Source organism: Hippocampus comes, unplaced genomic scaffold (assembly GCF_001891065.2).
Source record: "Hippocampus comes isolate QL1 unplaced genomic scaffold, H_comes_QL1_v1.1 scaffold367, whole genome shotgun sequence".
In the NCBI taxonomy this organism is placed as follows: Eukaryota; Metazoa; Chordata; class Actinopteri; order Syngnathiformes; family Syngnathidae; genus Hippocampus; species Hippocampus comes.
The window spans coordinates 59,628-71,803 of NW_017805741.1; the positions used below are offsets into that span (position 1 = coordinate 59,628).

The following is a 12,176-nucleotide window of genomic DNA, read 5'->3' on the forward strand; positions in this document are numbered from 1 at the left end:
CCCCCCCCCCCGCCCCGGGCACTAACTCTCAGCGCAGACCGTCACGGTAACCGATCGGCGGGATTTGGAAGAGTTTTCTGAGGAAATGAGTAAAATGACCACGACGTGGGAAATATCCGATTCGGAAGCCGAAGAGGATAAAGAATCAAAAGGCACTTTACAAAGTGGCGAAAGGTCTCGCGACTCCGGAGAGAGAAGCGTTTCGGTTCCGCCGCCATCGTTGGAACGCGATCGGCCGAGTCCGGCAAAAAGGCGCCGTTCCAAGGAGGAGGTCGAGGCGGACCGGGACCAAGCCGGGCGACGGAGGGAGGCTCGGGAGAAGAACCGAGCCGCGAAGGAGCGACAGAAGCAGGAGAAGAGAAAGGAGCAAGAGAAAAGGAAAGAGGCCGCGCAACGTCTCAAGCCGGAGAACTGTCTCCGATCTTTGACGGTGTGCGTAGATTCAGGTCGGTTGGCCCTTTTCGATCTCTCTTCAAGCCAAAGACAAAGCTTTCTCTGCGACGTCACTGGGGTCGAACGACTCTCTCTCACCTCTCCGTCCTCGGTTCTTGCAGCTCTCCTGCAACAGCCGGGCTGCGACGTCCTGCTGGGCACCCTCTCTTCTTTCCAATGGCGGTACAGCATCCGACAGCAAGCGCTTGCCAACAGCATCACGTGGACCAGGGATTTACCTCAGGTGGAGAGCTCCTCTTCCTCTCTCTGTGCGTTCCGGCCAAATGTGCGAAAAGCCAAGAGAATATCTCAGTCCGCCGCGTTGCTCAACGGTGTCTCCAGCTGACCGAGGGTGCCGCCGGAACGGTTGCGGAGGACCAACTGGTGCAGGTGCTCAGCGCATCCCAATTCGTCGACGTCGTCGTCGCCGTGAAAAAAGTAAGCCGGAGTTTCCCAACCTGCGTTGAGACAAAGCGCATGAATTCCAGCAGAAAACGTACAGTACTGCGTCGGTGCCATTTGGCTGCTGAAGTGAGTCGAGGAGCTTCATTTCACGCAAGACTTTGCTGTCGTCTCGCGGCATCCGTATTACGCTAGAAACGTGTTGGGCCGGGTGTCTAAGAAGTCATTTTTGCCATTGCGATTTGTAGGACTTTTGTTTTTAGCCATCCCATTTCGAAAATCTGAAGCCCCAACCTGCCGCGTTGGCCTCTTTGAAATGATGTCATTTCTGCAGCTGATTGACAGCGACGGGGAAGAACTCGAGGGGCATCCCGTCCCGGGTCCGTTGGCGGAGGGCTTCCGACTTGATGCGGCGAAGGTGGCCACTCTCTTGGTCACAGAGTCCCGTCCGGAGTCCAGGTGAAGACGGCCGACAAAGATATTTCTCGCGCAGTACGAGACTCGTCGGTCAATCGCGAGTCGCGACCGATCCTTCTGGCATGGAAGTAAAGGCGACAGCCGCGCCCGACTCACTTGCGCTTCTGACCGCCAGGAGGGCCGCCTTGGCCGAAACGATCCGCTCCAGATGCGGCGGGGGGAACGCGGACGTCGAGGAGGTCGGTAGCGTCTCATCCGCCGAGGCGACGCGACGCCCGCGAGTCGCCGACCTTTGCGCTCCCTTCAGGTTCTCGTGTTTCTGCAGCTGCGGAAGAACGTGGCCGTCTTCTTTGTGGAAAGCTGGCGGGACGTCACCGACCACGTGTGCGCCGTCACCAAGTCCTTGTCCAAACGGCCTTCGAAGTACGCAGCGCCGCCCGCACCTCGGTGACTCGGCCAAAAACTCTTTAAGTCCGGAATTGAGCCGCAACCCGACTTGGCGCTCGCGCGTGTTGACACGACGGCACGGGCGGGGAACCCTGAGAAAGAATTGCAAATGAAATGCGTTTTCCCAAACGTCTCACGCCGATGCGACCGATTGACCTTTGCCGCGGCGTGACCCGCCCGCAGGCAGCTGACGGAGCGAGCGGAGCTGCCCTTCTGCGCCGAGGGCTCGTGGGCCGGCGGGGCGCGCGTGGAGAAGGACGGCTCCGGCCTCCGACGGGTGTGGAGCGAGCAGATCCGGCAGCTCAACAGGGTCGGCGGGGCCACCGCCTCCCGCGTGACCGCCGCGTACCCGTCGCCGCGGCTGCTGCTGCAGGTACGACTTTGAGCTCGGGGGACGAGCCGCGTCGGGTGCGGGCAAATGTTGGCGCTGAAGAGCCAGATTTGATTTGGAAAACGGACGGATCAGTCAATATTTGAACTCCCTCTATGATTGAAACCGTTGTCCGGGTGGAGCGCAGAAGTTCAAGACGCCACCGTTGTTCAAAAGTGCTTTGGAAATCGGGTCGAGTTGATTGCGCCAGATATCGAGACGGTCTCCTTTGTGGAGTCGGATCGCCTTCCGGTTTTGAATTTGCGCTACTTCTTTCCTTCCCGCGTTGCCGACCAGGCTTACAGGGCAGCGCGTTCAGAGGAGGAGCGCGAGAAGCTGCTGGCCCATCTGGCGGTGAAGGGCGACGGCAAGGACAGGCGGGTCGGGCCCGAGATTTCCGCCAGAGTTTACCGCTGCCTCACCGCTCAGAACCCAGAACTGGTCCTGGACTAACTCCAACGATGGTTTTCCGTCTCGCTGCGCGCCATGTCGCCGAGCCGCTCTCACGTGACCGTTGAAGTCAAGAAGCCAAACGTCTGCCTCGGGGATTCGCTTCCAAATAACACCACGCCGTCCGTCATGCAAGGAAATCCATTTCGAATAAAAATGATTCAATTCAAAACAAATCTGCAGCAGAGCTTTTGTCTTTTTTTTATTCTTATTTTTGGAAGGAGTGTCCAAGTAAGAAAGTGAAAAGTTACAAAATGTCCTTGACAAAGTATCAAAAATAATTCATTTCCTTCCCGGTATCCATGCCTCCGATTAGAGTCCTGCTCTCCTGCCCCCCCCCCCCCCCAATAATTGTTTTTTCTTCTGATCTGTTGAACATCACTTTTAAATTCATTCCAAAGACAGCAAGTCATTAAAGCAGAGGTAAAAAATGCTCTCTCCATTTTTCATGACTTCATTTCTATTTGTTTTGACTTCAGTTGGATTTGTTTTAAACGCTTCAATTTAATTTAGTTATCGTTATTCGTTTTAGCTTTGCACAGTGTACGTTAGTATTTGTTGAGTGCCAAAAGTAACATATTGCAATTCTCAAATGACTGTTTGACAAACAGTCATTCCGAAATAAAAACATTGACAATAAAGCCGGAAGGCCCAAATGAATGCAAAAGGAAAGTCCAAAACTCTAATGGCCTTGACCGTCGTTTTCTGAATATGATCACGCACGTGACGTCACGTGACCAAAGCCAGAAAATAGGCGAGCCGTGACGCAACGCGAGCCCGAGGGCACTTGCACGTGACCGTTTCGGCGACAGTCGGGTACGATGTTTGATAAAATGCCCGCCTCCTTGGATGAATGGAAAGCGGGGGATTCCCCTGCTCCCTTACGAAGCCCCAAATGCAGAATGGCGTACTTAGACAAGTCGAACATTTGGACAGCCACTTTCTGCTCTCTGCGAGACGCGACACTCGTCACTCGGGTCACATGGGTTGAATTCGGACAAGTGAGGCATTTCTCCATTTGCGGTGGGGGAGAAACAAAGTGGATGTTTTCTCATCGGTTCTTAAACAGCAACAACTGAACATTTGCCGCAGACTTACCGACGGGAGTCGCACGCGTCATGTCCAGCGGCATCTTTTCCTCCGATAGTCTTCCGGCTCTGAGCTTTCATCGTCGTCGCCGCCGCCGAGGGGTGTCGGGGGGCCGCGCGGTGACTCAAAACAAGGTTCCGAGAGCGGCGCGGGCGAGTCACGGGCGCCGAGGACGACGGGGCCGGACGGGCGGCCGGCGTCCCCCTCGGCCCGCGTGACGGAGAACACCCAGCCCAGCCGGCGGCGCAGGAGGGCGAGCAGGCCCGCGGGCAGCTCCAGCGCGCTCAGTACGTCCGGGCAGGAGGGGAGCATCCGCCGGAAGCGGGCGCAGCACAGGTACTGCAGGGAGGTGGGCGCGTAGCAGGCGCGGATCACCTTCATGCTGCTCTTGGCCGCCGTGGAGCACAACATGGGGTACAGCTTCTTGTTCTGCAGCCGAGTGGCGGCGACACCTGCGGGCCGAGGGCGGGGATGTCGTTCAGTGCTTTGCGGCGCGATTATTTCCCTTCGCGCGGCTTTCTGCGGTGAAAACCCAACGGTGAAAAAAACAACATTGTCCCTTCTCGCGGGACGACCGGCATCGTGTGGCGAATGTCCCCGGCAAAGTCAAACCTTCACGAGTTGAGGAACACACCTACGCAGCGTCGATTCTTGTAGATGGTCAAGGTACCGTGCCAGGTGTCCAAGTGCAGTCCGATGATGGAGCCTTGACCAAACCGGGGCGAGAAGCTCACTTTCTCACCTTTGTGTTGCAGGAGACCTTGAAGAGACCAAGACGAAAGGGTTGCCGTTTCCCGGAGAAGCCCCGAGATGGCGGCAAAGCACAGCGTGCGCGGCCAGACCGAAGTCCGCTCCTCCAGAAAGTGCGGAGCCCAAACCTGTGTAGGAGAGCCCCCAGCTGTCTTCGTCGTGACCCAACAGGCTGCCAAAGTTATACTTGAATTTCTCCAGGTTCACCTCCGCGGTTCCGATGCCGACCATCTACGGGGCCCAAATACAAACGAACGGGAGAGGGACTTGACCGACGTGGCTTCGCGCGGCGGCGTATTTGCATCGGCCGCACCATGTCGGTTCCGTAGACGGGCGAGGTCATCTTGACTTCCCAGAAGTGTTGTCCCTCGGCGAGCTCTCTGGCGCCGCGGACGGCGGCCGTGCCGCAGCTGTAGTCCGAGTGGAAGCTCACCTTGCGGTCGTCGCAGCTGAGGACGGCGCCGGAGGACTTGGCGTGCTCGTCCCAAACCCAGTCCAAGTCTGAAAGAGCGAAAGGTTGATTGGGGCGGGAGTTTTTTCGGAAAACTGCCCGGTCTCGCGCGCTCTCCCAAGATGACGGCGCGAGCGGTAGATGAGGGCGGGCGCCCGATATGCGGAACCCCCCCCTCAGCGCACCCGAGGAGTCGACGGCGGCCAAAGATTTCTTTGAGTCGAGATGTGGCCACTTGCTATTCTGTCAAATCTGATCTCAACTCCGCGCCGTGGGCCAGCCGCGATGCGAGCTGGAAGGCCGGCGTTGATGGTCGGGCTCACCGTCGTCGTCGTCTTCTCCGCAGAGGCAGTCGGCGCCCGTTCCGAAGGCCGCGTTCGGCTCGTCCGCCCAGGCGCACTGGCAGAAAGACTCGCCAAGCACCGGCGCGGGGCTGGACGGCGCCGCCGCTTCCGTCGGCGCGGGGGCCATCCGGGAAGTCGCCGGCTGATCCGTCTCGGGCTCGGGATCGGCGCCACTGAGCTGCGTGACGCAAACGACAGGACCGCACGATCTCGCAGGCTCGCCAAAGTGGTCAGTCGCGGCGCAACGGTTCTGAGTAGCTTTATCGAAAAATAATAAGTACACCATCATGCTCTAGAAATACACGAGAGTTTTTGGGCCTTTTTTAGGCTAGCTGTGTTGACTTGTTTGAAGAAATTGTGGAAGCGAGCCATCTGCAAACTGTACCGCTCAGAATAATAACAAAAAATCTGGCAATATGGAAGGAGGAACAGCGTACCTGCGTTGTTGTTGTTGTTGTTGTTTGGCTTTCCCATTCTTCTTCTCCTTCAGCAGACGTCGACATCACTGTGACGCAATCCACCCCGTGGCGCATTTCGCTCCAGGCCGAACGTGGAGGCCGGCCGCTCTTTCCCCTTCTCAGCATGGACGAGTGCAACCTGAAGAGCCAGCACCCGCTTAGCAGCATTCCTGGAAGCACGCTGAGCCTTTTCGTGACATTTTGAGGGCTCATTTAGGTAGCGCGCAGCCCCCAAAGTTAGGGGGAGCAGATTTCGTAATCTTTGGAAACTAAAGCAACAGGTGGATTTTTTATTTTGTTTTATGTATTTTTTGGCTTCTACGTCAAAGCTATAAATTACACCGCAGGGTCAAATCGGCATTGTGCAAGCTTTCATGGCTTTCCCATTCTTCTCCTTCAGCAGACGTCGACATCACTGTGACGCAATCCACCCCGTGGCGCATTTCGCTCCAGGCCGAACGTGGAGGCCGGCCGCTCTTTCCCCTTCTCAGCATGGACGAGTGCAACCTGAAGAGCCAGCACCCGCTTAGCAGCATTCCTGGAAGCACGCTGAGCCTTTTCGTGACATTTTGAGGGCTCATTTAGGTAGCGCGCAGCCCCCAAAGTTAGGGGGAGCAGATTTCGTAATCTTTGGAAACTAAAGCAACAGGTGGATTTTTTATTTTGTTTTATGTATTTTTTGGCTTCTACGTCAAAGCTATAAATTACACCGCAGGGTCAAATCGGCATTGTGCAAGCTTTCATTGGTCAAACTTCCAAACCAAAAAAATGAATGTGTCTCAAAAACCAAAAGCAAGAAAAAAAAAAAAACGGCTTTGAAATCCGCATCAAAAATACATTTCGGTACAACAACGGCATCCCTGATGAAAGTCGTCTGCTGACCAGTGTGATCGCAAAATAAAAAAAGGTAACATTTTATGAATTTGTTTGTCATGCAGCCTAAGCCAATTACCCGATGGAATCACCGAAGAGCGAATCCATCCGAACTTGACAACTTCAAAAGGGGCTCGGGCAAAAGAGCAAATGTGACAAGGTTCTTGATGGCGTCACTGCCCCCTGTGGGGCAGGCAGGCCGCGTGCGGGATATGTGCCCACCACCCGCGCGTCGGACGCTCACGATTGATTTGCCGACCTCATGCGCGAAGGAAGACAAACACCAGCTTCAGGGTGACTTTGGGGGGGTTCGGCCATTCTCGCAATTCAATGCAGCAAAAGGAGGGACACGTCTTGTGGAATGGCGGCTCCCTCAAATCAGACCGACTTTCAGATGGGCTCCGACCTCAACCAAGCAGAGCTTCCTTGGAATGCGCATTTGGTGCGCACCCGATTCCAGGGTCCTTGCGGTTGGCAACCACGAGGAGAACAGCTTGCGTTCTCGCGTGCCTATTTTCTACCGCAACCATATGCTGCGATTGGCACGCGTGCGCGTGTGCGCGCAACGTTTAAATCCGGCCTCCTGCTCTGACGCGGTGCCGAGATGTCTCCTCTTCACTCGTGCGCAAATTAGGTCACCTAACGTACGGAGGGCTTTTGAAGTTCACCTCGCAGCTTCTGGAAGATACGCGTCACCTCTGCACCTCGCGACCAAATATGATATGACAGGTAATGATGTCATATCTCTCCAAAATAGCCGAGGTAACTTCTCTCACCGGCATGGAAATAAAGGGGAAACGATGGTCTTCCGGTTGCTTTAGTATGAAAGTTAGGTCGACCAGTTCCATGAGCAATCGCGGCAGTCCTGTCGCCCAATGTGCCCAGCACGGCCGGTTTGATCGCAGCGGCCGGCCGGAGCAGCCGAGACAGTCACCGGCGACCGCTTCGTTTAGCGAGTAGGTCGCCGGGCTCGCTTTAAGTGGGCTTTGGCCTACATCGTGGAAATGCATCACCGAGACTCGTCAGCAGCCAGGACTCTGCTATCAAACGGTTGCAAAAAGCTTCGTTTGGCTCACTTGACTGGAAATAAGGATTCAAGCGGCATTGCCGATGCAATGGCAATCGAACGATTCGATCGATAGCGGCGCGGCGGCTGAACCGTCTGAAATAGGCTCTCGCGTGTTACAGGAGGCTGCGAGGCATCGCATAGCAGCACAAGTGCGGCCTCGTTGTACAGACAGAGTTGCTATTCTACGCGACGTGAAGAGAGGTTGGTGGTCTTACCTTAGTGGAAGCTTCTGGTGAACTGCCTCGCGGGAGCGAGTGTCTCATTTGACTGTCGGCGTGCCACGATATCCGAGCGGGATGACGACAGGTGCACTCTCCACCGTCGCCTCCGCCTCCGCCTCCACCTCCTTCTTCTTCTTCTTCTCCTCCTCCTTCTTCCTCGTCCTCTTCTTCTTCTTCTTCTTCTTCTTCTTCTTCTTCTTCTTCTTCTTCTTCTTCTTCTTCTCTGGGAAGCCAGACGTAAACATGACCCGGCCACGCCTCCCCGTCGTTGGAGCCATGAAAGGGAGGGCCTTGTGTTGGACTCCTTGTCATCTCGATGTGGGAAATGAACAAAGACATATTCAACTGTCACCTTACGATACATCTATGACGAGTATTTTTAAACGCAATTGAAAGGGAATTAAGAGATCTTGCTAATGAAGGACAAACACGAATGATACTAAATGTTAATAATTGGACTCACTCTCAGCGTTCAAATGCCTGAAAGTTGGTGGAGGGTTAAAAAAAAAAAAAATCTATAAAGCGCATGAACGCCACACGCTCTGCCATTGGCCACTGTCTACTGGCAGGTGGCCTCTGACTGGCTGAGAGGAGTCAGATGGCCATTTACGCAAGTGCGTCCGGGATCCAAAGTGCCGCGTAGTTTTCCTCATAGCAGTTATGGACCAGAATAATGGTGAGTTTTCGTTTAGTTTACACATCCATTCGTGTGTATAGCTGGAGAATTATAACCAATAACAGACATTTTAATTACAACTAACCTGCTGCTCGCTTAGAACCGTTAGTGACAGAATTCGCGTATTGGTCGTCCTCAAATAATTTGTCACTTCACTTGTGAACGAGAGGCTATTTGCTGAGCGTGGAAAATTTAAGAGTTCTCTTTTGACTTGCAAATAGAGAGTACAGATATCTTTTCAAATTGAGGGACCACAGCCGAAGAAGGGATCATTCAAGTATTGATAAGGGGCCAGATACATACCGGAGAACCGCAAGGAAATGGTTGCCGTTCATCAGTTCGCACCACTGAATCCGACTCGCTGTCTTCGTGTCTTCCTAGAGAGCAGCAGCCTGGCAGGAGTGCGCCATGTCATCTTGGTTCTGTCCGGAAAAGGAGGTGTGGGGAAGAGCACCATCACCGCCGAGCTTGCTCTGGCACTGAGGCATGCTGGGAAAAAGGCTGGTTGTATTTAAAAACTAAGCGGACAAAGACTTTTCCATGCATTCCCTTGTATTGTACTGCTCTATATATTGACATATACAGGGTAGGCGAAAAGGAAGTTGGCACTTTTGGATTATTGGATTCGCGGTAGGGAGAGAGGAGAAAGAAACAGAAAGGGGGAGGAAAGAAATAATGTCTGGAAGGAGGACGAATGAAAATGGTCGATGGCAAGGAAGGAGGGAGGCACGAAAGGAAAAAAAATGAGAGTTGCGGTAAAACCGAGGGACGGAGGAAGGAAGATCAAACCGGACAGAGGGAGGAATGAATGACGGAAGGAGAAGTTGAAGGAAAGGAGCAAGGCGCCAAGAAAGCAAGGCTAAGTTGATCGAGAGAAGGAAGGGAAGAGCGGCTGGGGCGGTACGCAAAGAACGAAGGAATGTTGAAAGAAGTGTCTCCTTGTCCTTAATAAGTGTCAAATTGCCGCTGCAATCCATTTGGGATCGTCGACCTTTTTTGTTGAGTTTTTTTTGCGGCCAGCCTGCGCAGTGCATTGAGTTGGCGGCATTCCATCAGGTGGGCATCCTGGACGTGGACTTGTGCGGCCCGAGCATCCCGCGCATGCTGAGCGCGACTCGGCGAGACGTGCACCAGTGCGACTCCGGCTGGGTGCCCGTCTACGCGGACGCAGAGAAAAGCCTCGCGCTCATGTCCGTCGGCTTCCTGCTCGATGACCCGGACGAAGCCGTGGTGTGGAGGGGGCCCAAGAAAACAGGTGGCATTTCAACTCAAATGTCGAGTCGCCTCCGCGGGGACATTCTTGCTCTTGAACTGGTCGTCGTCCTCTTTTGCCTTCTTAGCGATGATTGGCCAGTTTGTGTCAGACGTAGCGTGGGGAGAGTTGGACGTCCTGCTGGTGGACACGCCGCCGGGGACATCCGACGAGCATTTGGCCATATTGGAGAACCTCAAGAAGCTCAAAGTAGCTGACGGGGCGGTTTTGGTCACCACCCCCCAGGTGAAGAAAAAGGACGAGCTGAACGAGTGCCTGGAAACTTTGAGCTGTGTCGTTTTCCAACTTCCACGTCTTGTCTTCCAGGCGGTGTCAACGGGGGATGTCAGGAGAGAGGCGACATTCTGCAAGAAAACTGGATTGCGCATCCTGGGCATCGTGGAAAATATGAGCGGCTTTGTCTGCCCTCACTGCTCAGTGGGTGTCATTTTGTCACAGCCCCCCCGACCCCCACCCCCCACACACACACACACTTTTTTTTGTTTTGTTTTGTTTTTAGGAATGCAGCAATATATTTTCTAAAGGTGGCGGCGAGGAGTTGGCCAAACTTACAGGATGCCCTTTCCTCGGTGAGTTTGTCAGATTGGATTGGGGAGGGAAATGGCATGAGAAGAAACGGATCGTCTCCCGTGCAGGTTGTGTGCCCTTGGATCCTCAGCTGAGTGCCAGCTTGGAGCAAGGCAAAGACTTCCTCAAGTCATTCCCAGACAGCGCCACCTTCAGTGCCATTAGCGGCATTACGAAGACACTCCTCAACAGCCTCCAAACCAAAGAGTAAAAATGCAAACATGCAAAGGCTCCAGCCTGACCAAGGAAGTATTGTGCGGATAACTTCACGTCACATGGTGTGAAAACTTGAACTTAAACGCAAAATGCATTGCTGAGTACCTCGTCTCTGACTGCAGTCATATTTTGCAATAGATTTTTTTTTTTTTAAATTCAAGGTGTTTGTTTTCCTGTGACTGACCCTAATTTGAAAACATGTTTCACAAAACACCACGAATTCCATGTTATCTTTTACTCAACGGTGGGGCGTAAATAATGGCCACTTTGGGGAAGCCACTCAAATCTATTTTGAAATGGTTTTAATTTGCTTGTGGAAACATTCATGTCGACACATCAGGATATTACAGGATGGTCAAGTTGACATCAAGGCATCAGAAGTAGATTCAGGAAACGTAGTCCAGGTCAAACGTTTGAAAAACTCCAGCAAAAACGAGTCCCACTTGACGCTTCCATTCAGTCAACCCGGACCGACCGCGCTCCTGGCAACTGAAATCAGCTAACTTTTTTTTTACTTGATAAGTTCAGGGCAGAAATGAATAGAGAAAAGAAACGGCATCTGCAATCAAGGTTTACGGCCAATTTTGACATTTAGGCGGCAGTCCCTTTGTATGCACCGTTTCCCATTCGTCATTGCAAAAGTGAGCCAGCGTTTCGAAGCTAACGACGCCTCATGGAAGGCTTCAGCTGCGCTTGACTTGCAGAGGAGATGCAGAAAGTCGCTGCAGCTTTGCAAAACGCCCCTGAAGGTGAGATTCAAAACTGGATACGATACAAAGTCTATAATAGACTGCGCTACCTTTTTTTAAACTTTGTGAGGCAAAGCACTTCTCACAGCAAGGATCCAGGAGTCAGCGCAACCATATTCATGTGCCATTCAACTTAAAGAGCACTTGCCTGCAAAATGCCGGTGCCCCACTCTAGTTGTCATCGGCTCAATCGCGGTCTCCTGAAACACTGTTTTCGGAATCCAACAGTGACAAAACGCTTCACAAAAAAAAAAAAAAAACATGCAGGATTCAAAGAGCTGGAATGTGTGGAAACGTTAAGGTAAAGCCACAGATGAGTCGGAGTGGCAAAGAGCGGATGGGGAATGTTTTGGACACTCAACAGCAGTTATACACACCTTTCATGCAAACAGCAGTAGGACAGGAAAAGACAGAATGAATCGGGCTCAATACGTCAAATCCAACCATTCCACCTGCAGTGCCTGTGTGTGTGTGTGTGTGTGTATATATATATATATATATATACACACACACACACACACACACACACACACACACACACACACACACAGGTAAATATACACACACAATGTGTGAGAGAGAGAGAGATACCCCAGGTTAGACTTTATGCATTTCAATGCTTTAATGGACATTTTTTATAAATAAAATCACTGGAGAGGATGGGGGGGGCGTCAATTTTACAAATAGATCAAGATGAATGCAATCCTGCGGGAGGGCCCAATTAAGAAAAGGGAGCGTGGGGATGGAGGCGCATGGTGTAATCATCATACGATTGTTTTCACACACGCATACATGCGCGCGCACACGCACACACACGACAAATGACTACATTGCACATTTACAAGTTGCCTATCAATTTTGTACACATTGTTGAGATGAGCCCATATCATGGAGCCATTTCAATTTTTTTTTTGGGGGGGGG

General features: G+C 52.8%; 4 protein-coding genes and 1 long non-coding RNA gene across 10 annotated transcripts in view; 3 read left to right on the forward strand and 2 right to left on the reverse strand.

Annotated features, from left to right (window-relative positions):
* Window positions 1-7: 7 nt before the first annotated feature.
* Window positions 8-2,705, forward strand: eme2 (essential meiotic structure-specific endonuclease subunit 2). Of its 4 annotated transcripts, XM_019883402.1 has the most exons (9): window positions 8-446; window positions 555-676; window positions 775-870; window positions 1,169-1,293; window positions 1,427-1,490; window positions 1,559-1,674; window positions 1,882-2,071; window positions 2,366-2,538; window positions 2,586-2,705. In XM_019883402.1, the coding sequence occupies exons 1-8, from the start codon at window positions 86-88 to the stop codon at window positions 2,519-2,521; spliced, it is 1,230 nt and encodes a 409-aa protein (XP_019738961.1). In that variant the 5' UTR covers window positions 8-85; the 3' UTR covers window positions 2,522-2,538; window positions 2,586-2,705. The 4 variants fall into 4 exon arrangements, with proteins under 4 accessions (XP_019738961.1, XP_019738960.1, XP_019738962.1 ...); XM_019883401.1 differs by having other exon boundaries at window positions 2,366-2,705; XM_019883403.1 differs by having other exon boundaries at window positions 784-870; window positions 2,366-2,705.
* An 878-nt stretch (window positions 2,706-3,583) lies between these two features.
* Window positions 3,584-5,872, reverse strand: spsb3b (splA/ryanodine receptor domain and SOCS box containing 3b). Of its 3 annotated transcripts, none has more exons than XM_019883399.1 (6): window positions 5,608-5,872; window positions 5,132-5,336; window positions 4,671-4,858; window positions 4,486-4,588; window positions 4,242-4,367; window positions 3,584-4,059 (listed from the first exon to the last, which is right to left on the reverse strand). In XM_019883399.1, exons 1-6 carry the CDS (start codon window positions 5,821-5,823, stop codon window positions 3,635-3,637), a joined length of 1,263 nt encoding a protein of 420 aa, XP_019738958.1. In that variant the 5' UTR covers window positions 5,824-5,872; the 3' UTR covers window positions 3,584-3,634. The 3 variants fall into 3 exon arrangements, with proteins under 3 accessions (XP_019738958.1, XP_019738957.1, XP_019738956.1); XM_019883398.1 differs by having other exon boundaries at window positions 4,671-4,859; window positions 5,136-5,330; window positions 5,590-5,872; XM_019883397.1 differs by having other exon boundaries at window positions 5,132-5,330; window positions 5,590-5,872.
* A 113-nt stretch (window positions 5,873-5,985) lies between these two features.
* LOC109523923 (histone H3.v1-like) lies at window positions 5,986-8,151 on the reverse strand. The gene is made up of 3 exons (XM_019883407.1): window positions 7,921-8,151; window positions 7,768-7,881; window positions 5,986-6,117 (listed from the first exon to the last, which is right to left on the reverse strand). Exons 1-3 carry the CDS (start codon window positions 8,110-8,112, stop codon window positions 6,007-6,009), a joined length of 417 nt encoding a protein of 138 aa, XP_019738966.1. The 5' UTR covers window positions 8,113-8,151; the 3' UTR covers window positions 5,986-6,006.
* Window positions 8,152-8,157: 6 nt separating this feature from the next.
* Window positions 8,158-12,176, forward strand: part of LOC109523924 (uncharacterized) — a 12,032-nt gene continuing 8,013 nt past the window's right edge. Inside the window, exon 1 of the long non-coding RNA XR_002169871.1 lies at window positions 8,158-8,270. This is a non-coding gene — a long non-coding RNA (uncharacterized LOC109523924). The remainder of the gene's footprint in view (window positions 8,271-12,176) is intronic.
* On the forward strand, window positions 8,324-10,793 carry nubp2 (nucleotide binding protein 2 (MinD homolog, E. coli)). Its single transcript, XM_019883405.1, has 7 exons — window positions 8,324-8,449; window positions 8,831-8,949; window positions 9,506-9,704; window positions 9,790-9,947; window positions 10,029-10,139; window positions 10,222-10,291; window positions 10,358-10,793. The coding sequence occupies exons 1-7, from the start codon at window positions 8,434-8,436 to the stop codon at window positions 10,498-10,500; spliced, it is 816 nt and encodes a 271-aa protein (XP_019738964.1). The 5' UTR covers window positions 8,324-8,433; the 3' UTR covers window positions 10,501-10,793.